The sequence below is a fragment of the Myxocyprinus asiaticus genome, chromosome 32, assembly GCF_019703515.2.
Source record: "Myxocyprinus asiaticus isolate MX2 ecotype Aquarium Trade chromosome 32, UBuf_Myxa_2, whole genome shotgun sequence".
In the NCBI taxonomy this organism is placed as follows: Eukaryota; Metazoa; Chordata; class Actinopteri; order Cypriniformes; family Catostomidae; genus Myxocyprinus; species Myxocyprinus asiaticus.
This window is the reverse complement of record NC_059375.1, coordinates 12880789-12898042: the sequence shown is the minus strand read 5'-3', so window position 1 is coordinate 12898042 and position 17254 is coordinate 12880789. Positions and strand designations below refer to the sequence as shown.

The 17254-nt window shown below is 39.4% G+C and overlaps 1 protein-coding gene across 1 annotated transcript in view; it reads right to left on the bottom strand.

The window, feature by feature from the left end:
• Window positions 1-1592: 1592 nt before the first annotated feature.
• LOC127422868 (uncharacterized) overlaps window positions 1593-17254 on the bottom strand; it is a 37383-nt gene continuing 21721 nt past the window's right edge. Inside the window, exons 12-30 of the mRNA XM_051666676.1 lie at window positions 17157-17252; window positions 16914-17046; window positions 16579-16682; window positions 16202-16471; window positions 15951-16100; window positions 15710-15845; window positions 15404-15525; window positions 15038-15316; window positions 14341-14436; window positions 14102-14234; window positions 13879-14000; window positions 13448-13726; window positions 13240-13332; window positions 12985-13120; window positions 11261-11287; window positions 7847-8036; window positions 7336-7604; window positions 4493-4638; window positions 1593-3025 (exon numbers count right to left, since the gene is read on the bottom strand). Coding sequence (XP_051522636.1) covers window positions 2660-3025; window positions 4493-4638; window positions 7336-7604; window positions 7847-8036; window positions 11261-11287; window positions 12985-13120; window positions 13240-13332; window positions 13448-13726; window positions 13879-14000; window positions 14102-14234; window positions 14341-14436; window positions 15038-15316; window positions 15404-15525; window positions 15710-15845; window positions 15951-16100; window positions 16202-16471; window positions 16579-16682; window positions 16914-17046; window positions 17157-17252 — 3147 coding nt within the window. The 3' untranslated portion in view covers window positions 1593-2659. The remainder of the gene's footprint in view (window positions 3026-4492; window positions 4639-7335; window positions 7605-7846; window positions 8037-11260; window positions 11288-12984; window positions 13121-13239; window positions 13333-13447; window positions 13727-13878; window positions 14001-14101; window positions 14235-14340; window positions 14437-15037; window positions 15317-15403; window positions 15526-15709; window positions 15846-15950; window positions 16101-16201; window positions 16472-16578; window positions 16683-16913; window positions 17047-17156; window positions 17253-17254) is intronic.

Here is a 17254-nt window from a genome sequence, read left to right as displayed (position 1 = left end):
TTGCAATGTACTAGCGCGGGCTGGTTTCAAGGCGTCAAAATTCAAGCTGCAATGGGTAAAACCGAGAGTTGACTATCTGGGTCATGAGCTGCAGAAAGGAACAGTTTGTCTCTCCACAGACAAAGTCAAGACAATAACCACCTTTTAGCATCCAACAACAAAGACCCAAATGCAAAGTTTTCTGGGCTTAGTTAAATATTGTCGAGCCTGGGTCCCGAACTGCCCATTGTATGACAAGATATTGAGAGAGGCCACACTCTCAGGGGCTGAAGAGCCCATAAAATGGACTGCTGAAATGGACATGGCTTTCAAGCACTTGCGTAACAGTCTAAGTTCCCCACCAGCACTAGGTCTGCCAAACTACGGTGAACCTTTCCATCTGTATGTGCATGAGGCTGGAGGCACAGCAGCAGCGATCCTCGCCCAGTCCCATGGTGGAACATATAGACCGGTGGTGTACTTGTCGAAGACATTAGATGCAGTTTCCAAAGGCCTCCCTGCGTGTCTGCGGGCAGCTGCTGCTGCAGCATTGATGGTACAAGATGCAGAATGCATTGTTCTTTCACACCCTATGACTGTGCACACCTTGCATCAGGTAAGAGCAATTATGCATAATATTATTACACAACACATGACAGCACAACGTTGATCGGGGTATGAAGCTATTTTGTTGGCTACTGCTAATCTGACTATTAAACCAGCCTCCATTGTGCATGGTCCAACTTTGTCATTGCATAAGTTATTAACCAATGATCAGTTTTCTGATGATTCACATGATTGCTTGGATTGTCTGCATGCATCCACCTCTTGCAGGCTGGACTTTTCTCGTCCACCCTGGAGGAGGGGCATCACTGGTATATAGATGGGTCATGTTCAAAACTGAATGATGCTGTATACTGGTGTGGTTATGCCATAACTGAACTACCAATCATATTATCGAAGCATATTCACTTCCATACAAATCCGCACAAACAGCTGAGCTGTTTACATAGATCAGAGCATGCCAATTGGCTAAAGATAAATCAATAAATATATACACAGACTCAAAATACGCATATGGGGTGGTGCACGATTTTGCCGTGATGTGGGAAGAAAGAGATTTTAAGACAGCCGAGGGCAAATGGATATCCCATTATAACCTAGTAGCAGAGCTCCTGAGAGCAGCACAGTTGCCTGCTAAACTGGCTGTAATAAAAGTAGCAGGACACATGACAGGAGACTCTGAGAAGGCAAGGGGAAACAGATTAGCTGATGAGGCTGCAAAATGGGCAGCGAAGGAAGTTGTGGTAAGCCGTGATCTAAATCAATGAAACTGTTTCGATGATGCAATTTACTTTAGTCAGAGATACTGACATCAAATTGTTGCAGGCTAATCCATCTGAATCTTATCTCTAACACTGGGCCTCTAATGAAGTAAAACCAGATCAAAATAATTTGTTACAAGACAAATAAGGGTGCCTAGCTTTAACAAAAACAGCCATAGTAGTACTTTGCCGACATTATCATGGTATTTCTCATGTGTCAAAAGAAATGGTAATCCAGTCAATTAATCAAACTTATTGCATAAACGGGGTAGGGAATGTGGTAAATTTAATCCTTGATTCATGTTTAACATGCGCACAGAATAACAGACATAAGCCTATAAAACACGACTCGTTACCGCATCCGGAACTACTATTCCAACATCTGCAAATTTATTTTATACACATGCCGCCGTGTCAAAACAATAAACTATTATTAGTCATTGTGGACCACTTCTCCAAATGGACGGAAGCCATTTCACTGAGGAAATGATAGAACGAGACTCTCTCTGCTTTATATATCTAGCCAAAAGCTTCCCTGCTTTGTCCCCTGACTCAAAGTATGACTGTCTTGCCCTGAATAACCAAAACTCTACTTTCTGCGACAAAATAGTATTATATCTATATTTAAATCGGGTCAATTCTCTGAGGCCATCAGATGACATACGGCGCTTCAGCTCTGCCTCTGCACTTTTAATATTTCCTTCCAACTCCACGAGTTCTCGTGCTTTGGATTTTTTGATGAATGAGGCATACTGTATGAACCGACCCCTAAGAACCGCCTTAAGTGCCTCCCAAGTTACGTCCACAGAGGATACTGAGGACCAGTTGGTCTCCATATAAACACTGAAATAGCAGCAACAGCCTTTTTCAGTTTAGTGTGAAGATTTTTGCTGATTTTGAAGTGTTATGTATTCCAATAACACCAAAAGAATTAAAATGGTTTATTGCCTTGTGCAAAATAAACAAATTATTTGTGAAACTATGTCCTCTCCTTAGTGCAGTCATTTATTCTAAATATATATTTGAAACTTGCACATTGTGGCATAGTTTTCTTTGCAGTTGCCTGCTCTTGTGATAAATCTAGTGAATACTAAAGAAGACCATGGTCTCTGTATGAACTGATTATTTTGTAGCCCTTTTTTTCCACTTGATCCCCTGCCCCCCAAAATGTCTGTGCACGTCCCTACCCACATGTACTTCATGGAAGAAAGGACTTTAATATAAAACTATTTCAGAGTTCTTGAGAGACATGAAAATTGTATAAGAATGATCAGGAATACAACTAAATTTTGCAGGATCATAGCTGTAGAGAGAGCCCATAGTTATGATTAATTATGTTAGAATGTCTTTGTTGGCTACATTTGTAAGTATGTTAACATATAAATTGAGAACAGCATTGCTTTAAATAAAACATGTGGGAACAAAAACTTTTGTGAAGCAGATCTTGCAACGGTTATTCTTGATGTGGATGCAGTAGATGTGGTGAGAGGAGGTAGACCAGGGCAGGAGTAACTGTTGTCAGAATCAGCTCCATTGGAGGTAAACTGGACAAAACCTGGAGGATCACTGCATACATGAGAGGAGATCCATTCCTGATAGCGCGGTACTCTGGTGTAGACTCCAGGGAGATTAGGTCGTGCACAGCCTTCCCCAAAGCTAACAATACCTGACTGGACCCATACAGAGTTCTGTCTGTTCACCATTGGCCCTCCTGAATCTCCCTGGAAATACAAATCACAAACAAACTGAACATACAGTATATACTGGCTACAACATATTGCCACAACATAATACATGCACATTTTAAGCCACTGCCAAACATTTGCCCAACATTTTTTATATCATGAAGTATCAAACTTCCTTTGATCTTTTGAAATAAGAGTGTACACGGAATAAGTTCAGTGTACTATGAAAACTTACTGTATCTTTCAGAACTCAAGACATCCTCCCCAATCCAAAAAGACCATTTAATGACAATAAGTTACAAAAACGACTCCAAAGATATGCTACTTTATAGATAAAATAAATACATTAACAGAATCATCCTCATTTAAATATCAACAGTACCAAGCTGGTGTTGGGAAACTTCACTTGTCCAGTCACAGTGAGGAAGTCAGGGATTACGATACTATTTTTTCACACCGTTAAAGTCAGCCAAACTGTCTGCTGTTCTTGGATGCATCATCTGCCACTCTGTATACCACAATAATAGCCCATTCAAATAATGCTACAACAATCAAAAAAACAAATGTCTGGAAACAAGTGTTAACTTTCTTCTATTTTTTTTTTTTTTTGTTCTTTTTCTGTGGACAAAATTTCTGTCAGTCCAAAATAAATAATTAAAAGTTATTTCACAAACAGCAGTCAGCAAATCAGAAAACAAAGCAGAAAATTCAGGTGCCTTCAAAAATATCCTGTTTGCTTGTTACTTAAACTGGCAGTGCACTGTATAATTTTTTTCTGTCCTTTATAATTGTTGCTTATCAGATTGTACAATATGACCCCAGTAATGTCTTGGTTGTACATGATAGACAGCATTGACTGGGCAATCAATCATGTCATGTGCTGACGTTCTCATTGACATGCAAAATTTAACAGCACAAATCCTAGCAAGCTCTTGCACTAATGTTGGCAATGCTTTGCCTGGAAAAGAAAAAATAATATAAGTAGACTGCTCATTCTTTGGAGTGAAGTACTAAAGATGATTTCGATAGATCATGACTATTGGAGATATATCCACCTATGGCTCTGTGGCTCTGCAGTTGGATAGCTACACCAAGAGTCACAAGTAGAAAAAGAAGTAATCTAAGCCAAGTAGGAAATCTGCCGCTGCTTCCCCAGCACCCAAACACATGCTTTAGTAGCCGGACCTTCTATTCTTTGCTTACGTATATGACATAAACACAAGAACAAATGACGAAAGCTGGTAATTACTAAATATGATTCATTATTGTAAGTTTACCATAGTGAATCGGGCTAAGACAAGAAGGCAGTTGTGAACACTCACACTCACAATTTTACTCAATAATGGTATTTTGTTCATTTCTTATGAAATGTGCATGTACCTTTAAACAACAACCTGTTGAACCTGACTATATAATGTGGCAGCACAGCAGCAAAAAAAACAAAACAAAACCCTGTAAATCTGTGTTTTCTGTAAATGGGGACATTGAACAGTATATACATACCTGACATGAGTCCTTGCCTCCGTCTAGCTGACCAGCACAGATCATGTTGTCTGTGATTGTTCCAACTCCATAGAGACAGTTACACTCTCGGTTACCAATTACTAAAACCTCCACTTCCTGAAGAATCTTGGGGGATGGGAGGGATACTATTGGAGGGAAATAAATATATATATATATATATATATATATATATATATATATATATATATATATATATATATATATATATATATAATAACTACAAATGTGTTGAATCTGAAACTGAATGATAAAAGTAAGCTATAGGGCTTATTGTATTTACATAGAGCAATCACAGCCTACTGTAAACAATCTGTGAAATTGAACAGACTGTTTAAAGTCAACATGAAATCAAAAGTGACCCCATTTACTTAATACAAATACTGTGAATAGTGGTAACCTGCATGTTACCTTAAAGGTGCACTCAGTAACTATTTTTGTCATCTTGGACTTACACTGACACCTAGCGACTTGGATGCAGCATAATTTAAAATGAATAGTTTTCAGTTTCAGATGCCATTGTAGAAATGTAGTATTCACAGTCAGCTATGATTAGTTTAATCAGTGTGTGAAAGTGTCAAATAACATGACAGTTACTGAGATTAAGCGTGTGATAAGAATAAATGTGATTCCCTATCTGTCACTCACTCGACATTGTGTCGATGTAGTGACACTAGGGGTCACTCTTGTGAGCCCAAGACACCTCTGGTCTTTGATAAAAGGCCATTGAAAATTGGCGAGTGGTATTTGCATGCCACTCCCTCGGACATACAAGTATAAAAGGAGCTAGCGTGCAACCACTCACTCAGATTTTCTCTTCGGAGCCAAACGGTCGATGTTTACTGAGCTGACTGTTCATTCATCTTTGCTGGATCTGACGGCGCATTTCAGTGGCTTCTCCCTCCTCTGCACTGGTGCACTGCAGAGAATGCCCCTGGGCGCTTCGGCAGAAAAAAGAGAGTATATTTTCCTGAAAGAGTATATTTCTCTAAAAGAGCGGCACACACGGAACGTCTTTTTAAAGACGCATCTTTTTAAAGATGCCTTTCCGTTTGTGTGTTATTCCTGGTTGCGGTCGTTACCTCTCAACTTCAGACGGTCACAATCGCTGTCTTTCGCGTCTGGGCACAACCCACATGGAGACAGCGTTCGTGGATAGTTCATGTTCTCACTGCGAGAACATGACCATGGCAACACTGCGGTCGCGCGACCACCCCAGCGGTTCCCCGCCTTGGTCCTTCTACCTATGGGTATAAGGCCAGCGCGGTTAGCACTGGGGGCGATTTGGGGAGCCCAATGGGACCACCTCCACCGGGTATCCCCCCGCGGACCTCCCATTCCCCAGCACGCTCGTCTGCCCCGATCGGGCTTCCGGGTGAGTCTGCCGGCTCGTCTCACGGCAAGTTCGATCTCTTGTTCGGAGCCCATGAAGCTGATGAGCTCTCGAGCGCAGCATCGGAGAGCGGGCTTGTCCAGTCGGACGCAGAAGCCTCAGCTGGGCTCCCCCCTTCGGGGACGATTGCCCAGTCACAGGCTGATATGGAAATGATGGACATGCTTTCCCGGGCGACCGTGAGCGTCAGGCTAGAGTGGAACCCTCCGCTCTCCCCCGAATCCTCGTGGCTCAATGATTGGTTCCTGGGCTCACGGCGCCGCTCAAAGCAGCCACGCCTTGCTCCAGTGCCTTTCTTCCCGGAAGTGCACGAGGAGCTGACAAAATTGTGGGAGGCACCTTTTACTGCCTGGTCCCAATTTCTCAGTTCCCCCACCCTCACTACCCTCGATGGCGGGGCAGCCAGGGGCTATACGGTGATTCCTCCGGTGGATAAGGTGCTCACGGTGCACCTATGCCCGCAGAGCACTGCCACCTTGCGTGGATGCCCAAAGCTACCGTCCAAGCCTTGTAGGTTCACGTCGTCCCTGATGGCAAAAGCCTACAGTGCTGCTGGACAAGCCACCTCTGCCCTGCACGCCATGGCTCTCCTGCAGGTCCACCAAGCCAAGGCGCTAAAAGAACTGCACAAGGGTAGTTCTGCCCCAGATCTGATGCAGGAACTGCGCTCGGCAACCGACCTTGCTCTCCGGGCGGGCGATGTCCACATTAGTCCACAAATATGCGTTTCCCCCAGTGAGCCTACTTGCACAGACTCTGTGCAAGTTCAGGGAGGACAAGGAGCAGGTCATCCTGGTAGCACCCTACTGGCCCACCCAGACGTGGTTCTCGGACCTCACGCTCCTCGCGACAGACCCCCCCCCCCCCGGCGAATTCCCCTGAGGAAGGACCTTCTTTCTCAGGGATGGGGCACCATCTGGCACCCACGACCAGACCTCTGGAATCTCCATGTTTGGCCCCTGGACGGAACGTGGAAAGACCTAAGCGGTCATGATTTCCTACATATATTGCAAAATTTATGTCCTATTTAATGTAAAATAATAAAAAAAAATAATGAGGAAAAAATTACTGAGTGCATCTTTAAGGAGCTATTTCTACCTGAAAAATGTTTTTTGTTGGTGCAGCCTATTGTAGTCAGGTTGATTCCGTGATGTTAAATAATATTTAAGTTTGTATGCGTAATTTTTAATAAACTCTCCTTTTCAGCTGAACAGCACCAAAAAATTTTGTAACCCCTTCCCTTACCACCTGTCTTACAGAAACCACTTTCATGGTCCAATTAATTCTTTGCATTGTCACGTTGGATATACTTTTTAACTATGAAATATGTCATATTATGGAAGTAAAATGAGTTGCCATTTCATGTTGACTTTAATGTCTACTGAACTAAGAACTGCAAAATTCAGTTGCTTATGACAATGAGAATTCTCACCTCCTTTACCATTGTCTCCCCATCCAGTGATCCAGCTCTCTGTGCCACTGTGGAACACACTGTTATCAGCTGCCAGACACACAGGTCTGATGTAGTCAGTGAAGATGACAGAAGAGTTCAGTTTGAGCAGAGCAATATCATTGTCATTTGTACTATGATTGTAATTGGGATGTTTGATGATCAACTGCACACTTCTGGACACCTCACTGGTGTTGATTCTTTCCTGGGTCTGTTGCCCAAAATGCACGCTCAAATAAAAAGGGTTTACACTGAGGAAGATTAAAGGGAATGGAGAGAAAGTAACCATTAAGAGTTCAGTGATGGTCCATTAGAGAAGGCAAGGGAGTCTTCTAAAACATTTACTCAAAATGAATGTAACAACTAAAGTGATAAAATTAATTGTTTTTACTAATGTGCATAACTCAGATCAGTGTATAATGTAAAAAGATGTACTTTTTCTAAACATCTCTGTATTTTTTCACAGCCAAATAGAAAAATTCAAAAACATTACCCATAAACACAGTTGGCAGCACACAGCACCCACTCTTTGTTGATAAGAGAAGCTCCACAGAAATGTCTGTCATTCCAACGAAGACTAGCCTGCCATGGCCAATGTCCAGCTGGTGCATTCTGACCTCCTACTATCCTGCTACTGGTGGCAATTGTACTTCTACCACACACTACGGCACTGGAAACGTTTCCTTATAAAGCAATAACAAAATGCACAACATTGCATTACCCAAATAGTTTTTAAGTGGTGCAGCATATCCACCTTTTTCCTGACTTCACTGCGGGTGTCGCCATTACGACGAGAGACTTCTTGTAGGATGCTCTGCACTTCCGCTTGTTTTTTATTAGCTAGACAACGTTATGGACAATGGTAAACAGCAGAGGCTCTGAAAGAGTTTGCACTGTTAGATGGTGTCATAACAGCCACAGAAAGCTTTAAAAAAAAACACTGGAAATAAATTTTTGTGACAACAAAAAGTCCAAAAAAAAGCTGCCAATGTCCAAAACCATTCGGGTTGCCCATGATATAAAAATAAGAGGTTGCGTTGACCAAATTCTCAGTCATTTACCTATTTTTTAAAACACTGATGCATAATTCCAAATGCTGTCCATCAATTTAATAGATACAAGTGGAATTGATTTACCCTCATGTTGTTATAAAGCTACATTTTTATATTCGTAATATTCCGGTCCATTCAGTACAATGGCAGTTATTTTGGTAAGAAACAAATCAAAATGTCAGAGATTTTCCTGTGAAAATCTTAATGTTCATAGCATGCTCATGAGTGCATGAGAGAAGTTTGCAGCAGACGTCAAGATTTTCACTGAAAAAATATTTATATTTCGGATTATTTCTCACCAAAGCCAACTGCATGCCTTGTGAAGACATGGGATATGACGCACGAGTTGCATGACATTAATGATACTTTTGGGCCCCTTTTATGGGGTCTTTTCAACTGAACCTATCAACTGCCATTAAATACATAATTATTCATTAAAATGTCTCCTTCTCTGTCCTGTATATGTCCTCTTTTTTCTCCAAAAATGTTCTCTTTTTCAGACCCTAAAAAGCAAATTGCTGGGATTTCTAAATTGCCTAAAATGTCCAGGATTTGGCTTTGTTGTCATATTAAAGTGCTCTCATACAGATGTCATACATTGTGTGTGCAACAAGAAATGCTAGGAGCATCAGTTTTAATTTTAACCATCTTTACAAGGTACCTCTTCTGCACAGAGCCCAGTGCCTAATTTCCTAATGTTCCTCCTTGGTGATTTTAACAGCTGTCGGCTTGATCATGCTCTTCCAGCCTTCAGCCAATATGTAGATGTACCAACAAGATTTAACAAAACTATAGATCTGTGCCACGCCAATGTTTCTGGAGCCTACACAGCCAGAGCACTTCCACCACTAGGACTAGCGGACCACAACATCATAAACATACTTCTATCAGGAAAACTTGCAGACTTGAGTGAAATTCATGACATTTATTTGATGAATATAAAACAGAAAATGTAATGTCTCTCTTTGGCGTAAGCCCCATCTGGCGGTCCGAAGAAGTTGTACTCGGAACCGTCATATCCTGCCGGAGATAGGAGGCAGGGGCAAAGAGCCTACCCCTGTGCAGGACGGGACTCGATTGGTGGTGGTGGGGTGGTGGAGGTTGCCGTGTTAGCACAACTGAAACAGCAGTGTGATAGAATGTGAGCAGACTTATAAAGCAATGGCTTACATGTGATTGGCTAGGAGTTACCTAGCTAATGGTGCGATGATGTACAGCTGCTAGTCTTCCCGCTAGAACTACGCTGCGCTTACATTTCCTGTTTACAAGCAACAGCTGAAACAGCAATGGTCCGTAACACACTAGTCGGAGGATGCTATTGCACGCCTTCAAGGTGGCTTTGCATGTACGGACTGGGAAGTCTTTGATGGAGAGCTGGACGAGCAGATCTTGGTCATCACTGACAACATCAAATTCTGTATGGATACTATGATACCAGTAAGGACTAACAGAACATACCCAAACTCAAAACCCTGGATCACCCTACAAAGTAAACATCTTTTTAACAAGAAAAAAACATGCTTTTAGGCAGAAGGACTTTGCAGGTCTTAAAACTATAAACCAGGACATTAAAAATGAAATTCTTAAGGCCAAAATGAGCCGGGTGGAATCCCAGGTCGGGTCCTGAAAAACTGCACCCTGGAACGAAGACCCATCCTTCACTCTCTCTTCCTTAGATCACTCTGTTCTTCAACAATCCTGGTTATATGGAAAACAACAACTGTCATCCCTGTTCCTAAAAAACCATACCTATCAGATCTAAACCACTACAGGCCTGTATTGCTAACCTCTGTTGTAATGAAATGCTTCGAGAAACTGGTTCCAAACATCATCCTTCCATATGTCTTACCATTTTTGGATCCCCTCCAATTTGCATATAAGCAGAGGAGAGGTACAGATGATGCAGATGCTACAACACCTAGACACCCCCGGGTACTATGCCAGACCTCTCTTTATTGACTTTAGTTCCGCTTTTAACACAATCCAGCGCCATCAGGTAATAAAGAAAATACAGCACCTACAAGTTCCATCACCACTAATCCACTGGACCCATAACGTCCTCTTCAACAGACCACAAGCAGTAAGGGTTGACAATTCACTGTCACCCACCATAATTTTCAACACTGGCGCCCCACAGGGGTGCGTATTTAGTCCATTTCTCTACACCCTCTATACAAACGACTGTCAAAGTCCATCCAACACCTCCCTCTACTTTAAATATGCAGATGACACAGCCAACCTTGCACTACTCAATAATAACAACAATGACTCTCTGTCTCTCTCTCTCTCTCTCTCTCTCTCTCTCTCTCCTGCCTATAAATAAGTCTAAATAAACTACAAGAAATTCAGCCTGCGATGTGTAAGTGTCAGTCCAGGTCCTTATATCTGTTGTGTGATCCCTGTAATTAAGTGTCCCTGAAAACCTTGTATTTTTGTGCATCTCTGTATAAGTCTGCATGTCTTATTTTTTGTGTTATATATGCACCCACTGTGGAAAGAATTTCCTCCTTAGGACAAATAAACTAAACTAAATAACTTACATTTTTAATGTGTGTGATTGTGTACTTATCCAATTTAGAGACTGCCTTTGAAAGCATGTGTCCATACACAGCTCTATGTTTAAAAAAAAAAAAAAGGATTTACGTTTTGTAAACTGTTCTGACTGTTGTTCTGTTTCAGTGCTGCTCAGTAATGGAAACAAGCTGCAAGCCAGGCATGATATATTTTTTTTTTAAATACACATATTTGATGGACAAGGCTGTAAAGAAATGAAACTGCAATGATATCACCAAATATATTTTACTATACACAAATTGGGAACTAGAAACTACATTGTCAGCCTCTTATTAATATACCTTGTGTTTCATTTGCACCACAGTCTCCTGAAAAACAAAACAGAGACAGATGTTACATACTGTTCATATACATACAAATATTTCTTCTTACCATGCCGCACACACACACACACACACCCACACACACAAACAAATCTGGATATTTTAGGCACACTCAAAAATATGTGAATTTCATTGTATTGTATAGCAAAATATATCAAACAAATTCACATCTGTGAACAAACGATGCTAGACCTTTTCTCAGAACTAACTTCACTTTTTGCCATGGCCTTTAACTAACTATTGTCAAGGTGAGTTTTAGTGAATGTATGAAGTCAGTTCCCCTCAAGTTCACACAGGTGTCCTAGCAGAGTAACCATAGGCATAGTTCATCACATTAACTTTAGACATATAGTTTCAAATGGAATTCCCCAAATGGTGAATTCCATTTGAAAACAAGCATCATTTCCAAGAGTGCTGATTTACAGTTCAACAGCACTGGAACACTTTACTGTTCGCACTGCTTGTTTTCATAGCATTCTAACCCAGAGAATGAGAGGAGTGCAGAGAGGTAAAGGTGGGAATTTGGATTTATCCCTGTGACATTACATATATGAATGACCATCAAAACATTGAATGAGTCATAAACACTGTCAAAGACATTAATTCATGCATGCACAATACATCTTTAGAGAAAATCACCATTGTCTATCGCTCCACGATCACTCAAAGCAGGGTCCTGCCCCAGTACAGCTGAGAAAATTTGTTTATCTAACAGCTTCTCTATTTGTTAGTATTTGCATTACTGCAGATAACTGCTGAGAGACTGTGACAGAACTAGATAATCACACGCTCAATCTCTCTCTCTCTCTCTCTCTCTCTCTCTCTCTCTCTCTCTCTCTCTCTCTCTCTCTCTCTCTCTCACACACACACACACACACACACACACACACACACACACACATACAAGTACATGTCATTGTTAATCCAATAACTTCTTAGAAACAGTCCAAGCCATTGTACAGTATGTATGTATTATATGTGTGTACTGTATATGAGGAATATTTTCCACTGATAGTTTTTAGGTGTACAAGAGCAATGTATGGATGTTTTTAAAATCTCAGGTAAGATCTTCAATGAATTACCTCGAGTTTCAAAATCACAAGGACATGGTCATAAATGGCAAAATTACTTCCTTAAAGTGACTATACTTGCAGTGCCCTTTAAGAGCAAAAAAAAAAAAAAAAAGTCATTTGGAATTTGCCCCAAATCAGAAAATATCCATATACTTAGTCCAAAAATAAAATAACCATAGCATTCTTATTAAATCCGTTATTATCACATTGCTGTATACAAAAAAACAAACTCCCCTATGCATTTTAGCATTGGCCTTTTTCAGGGAGAAAAGAACAGACTTCACTTTGTGAAATATTTGCTTGAAAAAATGTGCTTGAGCTGTTTTTCTTTTAAATGAATAACACTTGTTTGATATTTTGTTATCTAATACAACTAGCATTCATTTTAAACATGGCTTAAGTGCCCACATACTTTTTGGAGCCACTGTATAAAACGTCCATCTCTACTAATACTACACACACACACATACACACAAACAAATGTGGGCATGTGTGCGTGTGTATGTGTATAAAGAAACAGACAGAAAAAATGCTTCGGTTTTCAGAAGAAAAAAATAGACAATTAGATATTTGAGGTTGAATGCCAAATATCATTAATAATAACATTACCATTGTTTTCTGTTGCATTGTCAATACGAAATACCCATCTGCCCATGACATTGACATTGCTCGTGTATGAAATGTTTGTGGCATCAGATACAGGAATTGAAAAGAAATCAGTAGAATCAATTGTGTCAAAGCCAGACTGTTAACAGGGGAAAAAAGCACAAAGGAAAAAAACGTTCCATGAAATCCAAATAAACATTGTAAAAGATAAGTTTATGTAAGACAACATAATTATATACAGAAACCATAGTATTTTACCTCTGAATAAAAGGTGGAGGCAATATAATCATAATGCATAAGTGTAAATGATAGGTTTTTGCCTGACACCAAAACCACTTGGAAGGTTGACTCCTAGAAGATACAGGGAATTCCTCATAAATCCTGATACTGCACTCCTTTTCCATTTTACACACTTTGTTAAAAGAAAATGCAATGCATGTGCAATCAAAATGGAAGAAAGACTCACTGTCCATATTTGTCCATAGTATGGTACTTTATCCCATGTTGCAATGAAAACCCATGAAGCAGAGAAGTTCAAGTTGGGAAAATATTGGTTTACGTCTTTTGAGGCCCGCTCTAAGAGATGACTATCTGTTACTTGTCGGTAAGAGATGGTCCCATAGTGTGTAATATCAATGTCTGTCCACAGTGGAGCAATGATATCTCTGAGCAAGAATGCAGGAATATTATCAGGATACCACTGATAAAGTGGCTTATCAAATGTCAGGTCTCCATTATTATTCACCTGCAGGACCAAAATTTGACATAATTAAATGGGTATTAAACAGAACAAACAGAAAAAGTAACATCTTAAAATGCGGCATCCTCCTTGTTGAATATGTACTAATTTTGTTACATTAAGTGAATAAATGCCATGAAAGCCACAAAATTTCTTACATATATTGTGTTATAAATACGGCCAAAGTAGACAAATGGCTCCAGCAGGGGTATCGGTGGAGAACTTCCATCATCTGATGTAGGGATCTTTGCATCTTCATCTCCAAATGGGTACAATATTCCTAGTAATCCCAATAATATTACTATGAATGTTTAAAGACTTTAAGCTGGCTATTTATCAGCAATGTGTTTTGATATTCACTACATTAAATAGTGACTTTACCCTCCATGGGTCCGCCATCAACACGGAATACCCAGCGTCCCAGTACATTTACATTGCTGGAGTTGGAGAGCATATTCTCATTACGCACAGGAATTGAAAAATAATTTGTTGAGTTTATTGTGTCATAGCCAGCCTAAGTGAGCAAAATCAATCAATCAATCAATCATATATTGGGTTCATTTAGTAAGCTTTGGACCATTCCACTGAAAGACATTTGCAAGATTCTAATTCTTTCTAACCTGAAAACTTTTATCTGTAGAGGAGACATTTCCATAGTTCATAATGACAAAGGAGAGAGTTCTGCCAATGACTAGAACCACCTGGACAGAGGATTCCTAGGAAAGGTCCAGAAAAACATTACGCTTCAAAGAGAAAACCACAAGACCTAAGCTAATACTCAAAAGTAGCGTCAAAATAATTACAATTCTATTTTGCATATCTACAACATGCAGACAGAATTGTATGTCTAACCCTCCATCATGTGGATGAGTGCCCACATTTGTGCCATGCCACTTCCTAAAACACTATATATATATATATATATATATATATATATATATATATATATATATATATATATATATATATATATACTGTATACTTGTTGCACTCTAATTTGTCTTGGATACTACTATTCTGATGTTAGTGAAACTTTGTTATGCAGCACTTTTCGTACCACTGTCTCCTTAAGATGAATCACTTATGTATTATTCTGCTTTTGTAAGTCACTTTGGATAAAAGCATCTGCCAAATGAATAAATGTAAATGTAAACTAACATGAAGTTAAGCCTGGTTTCAGAAAATAAAACTACTTGCACATTCATGCAATCATTTAAATCTTTTTAGAATATTGGCGAGAATTTTAAAGTCCAACATCTGTCAACAATCATAGTTTCAGATAATTTATTTACAAACCTAACAATATAATCAACTTACTGCCCTGGAGTTGTTAAAGTATGGCACCTTATTCCAAGTAGCAATGAAGACAGAAGACACAGTGAAATGAAACTGAGGGAAATACTGTCTGATATCATCTCTCACTCTGTCCAGAGTACGGCTTTGAGTAACCAAGCAGTGAGAGATGGTTCCATTGACACTATTGTCAAAATTTGTCCAAAGTGGAGCTATTATGTCTCTGGAAGAGTTGGAAGGGAAAGCCCTGGGGACCCTTTCATAAAATGGTTCATCAAAAGTCAAATGTCCATTATTGTTGGCCTACAGTAAAGACATGAACTTTTAGATGAGTCAACATATTTTGGCTGTGGCTTGTTATACAATAATGTAATTCATATGATATCTCACATATATGTTGTGGTATTTGCGCCCAAAGTATATGAATGGATACTGTAAGTGTAGAGCTGGAGAGCTTCCATTCCTTTGATGGGGATTCTCAGTGTCCTGATTTCCAGTTGGGTAGAATAAACCTGGAAGAACATGTCATCTTTTCTGGCTTAGGATTTGAAATTTGTCAGTGTGGGTGTTGTTTTAAATAAGTATGGTACAGCATTTTCAAGTAAGGACAGGTTAAATAGGTATTGGGTATGACACGCTAACCATAAACCTAAACAGAGAGTGGGGGGGGGGAGGGAATGTATGGAAGCATATTACCATGTTCATTTGGCAAAGTGTCAACACGAAAAACCCAACGTCCCGTAACATTGACATTTGAGGAGTGGCTCAGGTCAGTGATGTTAGATAGAGGAATTGCAAAATAAATGGTTGAATCAATAGTGTCATATCCAGCCTATATATCAATTACAAAAATGTTAGTTACAGGTTTATGTCATAAGATGTAAAGAAACTTTTAAAGACAAAAATGTTAAAGACAAAAAAAAAATTACATTATTGCAAAACAGTATAATAATTTTAGAATGAAAAATGGGCCTTTTAAAAGTTCTCTCACCACTGCAGCATGTTTAGTTGGTGCAATGCTGCCATAGTTAAATAAAATAAATGACAAACCAGAACCTGAGACCAGCACTGCTTGAAAAGAGGAATTCTGAAAAACAAACATAAAATTCATAAATAGACCTGTAGCTGTTTATTATCTCACAGTCACTATGACAATTAAAAAATTTAACAAATCTAGTAAAAGCCTACCTGCCCTGAAGAGTAGGAATATGCCACTTTATCCCAAGTAGCAACACAAACTGAGTCTGCAGTAAAATGTACATTAGGAAAATACTGCCGTATATCTTTTGTAGCTCGCTGTAGTATTCGCAAACTATTGTATTGTTGGAAGTAAAAGTCACTGCTGACAATATCTGTCCATAGTGGAGCAACAATATCTGTATCTGTGTAAGCAGGAAAAGACTGAGGATTTGACTGAAACAATTGCCACCTAAAAGTAAGAAATCCTTTGTTGTAAACCTAAAAAGGGTTTAAATAACAGATGACATGTTAACAAATACTAATACAATACCAGTCTAATAAGTGATAACTATTAAAATAAAGATTGCATTTACGAGTGTCCTCACATAAACATTGCTGTATGTGCGCCCAAAGTAAGGAAATGGCTTCTGCAAGTAGGTAGGATTAAATCCATAAACAGTGTCCCGCACACTAAATGGGTAGAACAGTCCTGAAATAATATGTTTATTTTTCAGTGCTCATGTCAGCTGTAAATGATTTTTAGTGAATTAGTGAATTAATTTATAGTGTAAAGGCCTTTGAATAGGATCTTCTCTTTTTTATTTACATTTCCAAACAAAAATGTACAAACTAATTACCCAATTATTTATTTGACATGTTTTAAGAAGTTATGACTTAAATGAAATATTTGAAGTAAAGACCAGTTCAATTCAGCTATTACCATTGTTTTTCAATGCACTGTCAGTGCGAAATACCCATCTACCCATGACATTGACATTGCTTGTGTATGATAGGTTTGTGATGTCAACAGGAATTGAAAAGAAATCAGTAGAATCACTTGTGTCATAGCCAGACTGTGAATGAAAATACACAAGGGAAGGTTTAGTTCAAAATTAATAAATAAAGATCATATGCTTAGGTGGTAAAATATAATTTAACCAATACATTTTCCAAACTGCTTTACCGTCATAGGGTATCTGACAGGGTTTATGTGACCATAATGCATAAGTGTAAATGATAGGTTTTTGCCAGACACCAAAACCACTTGGAAGGTTGACACCT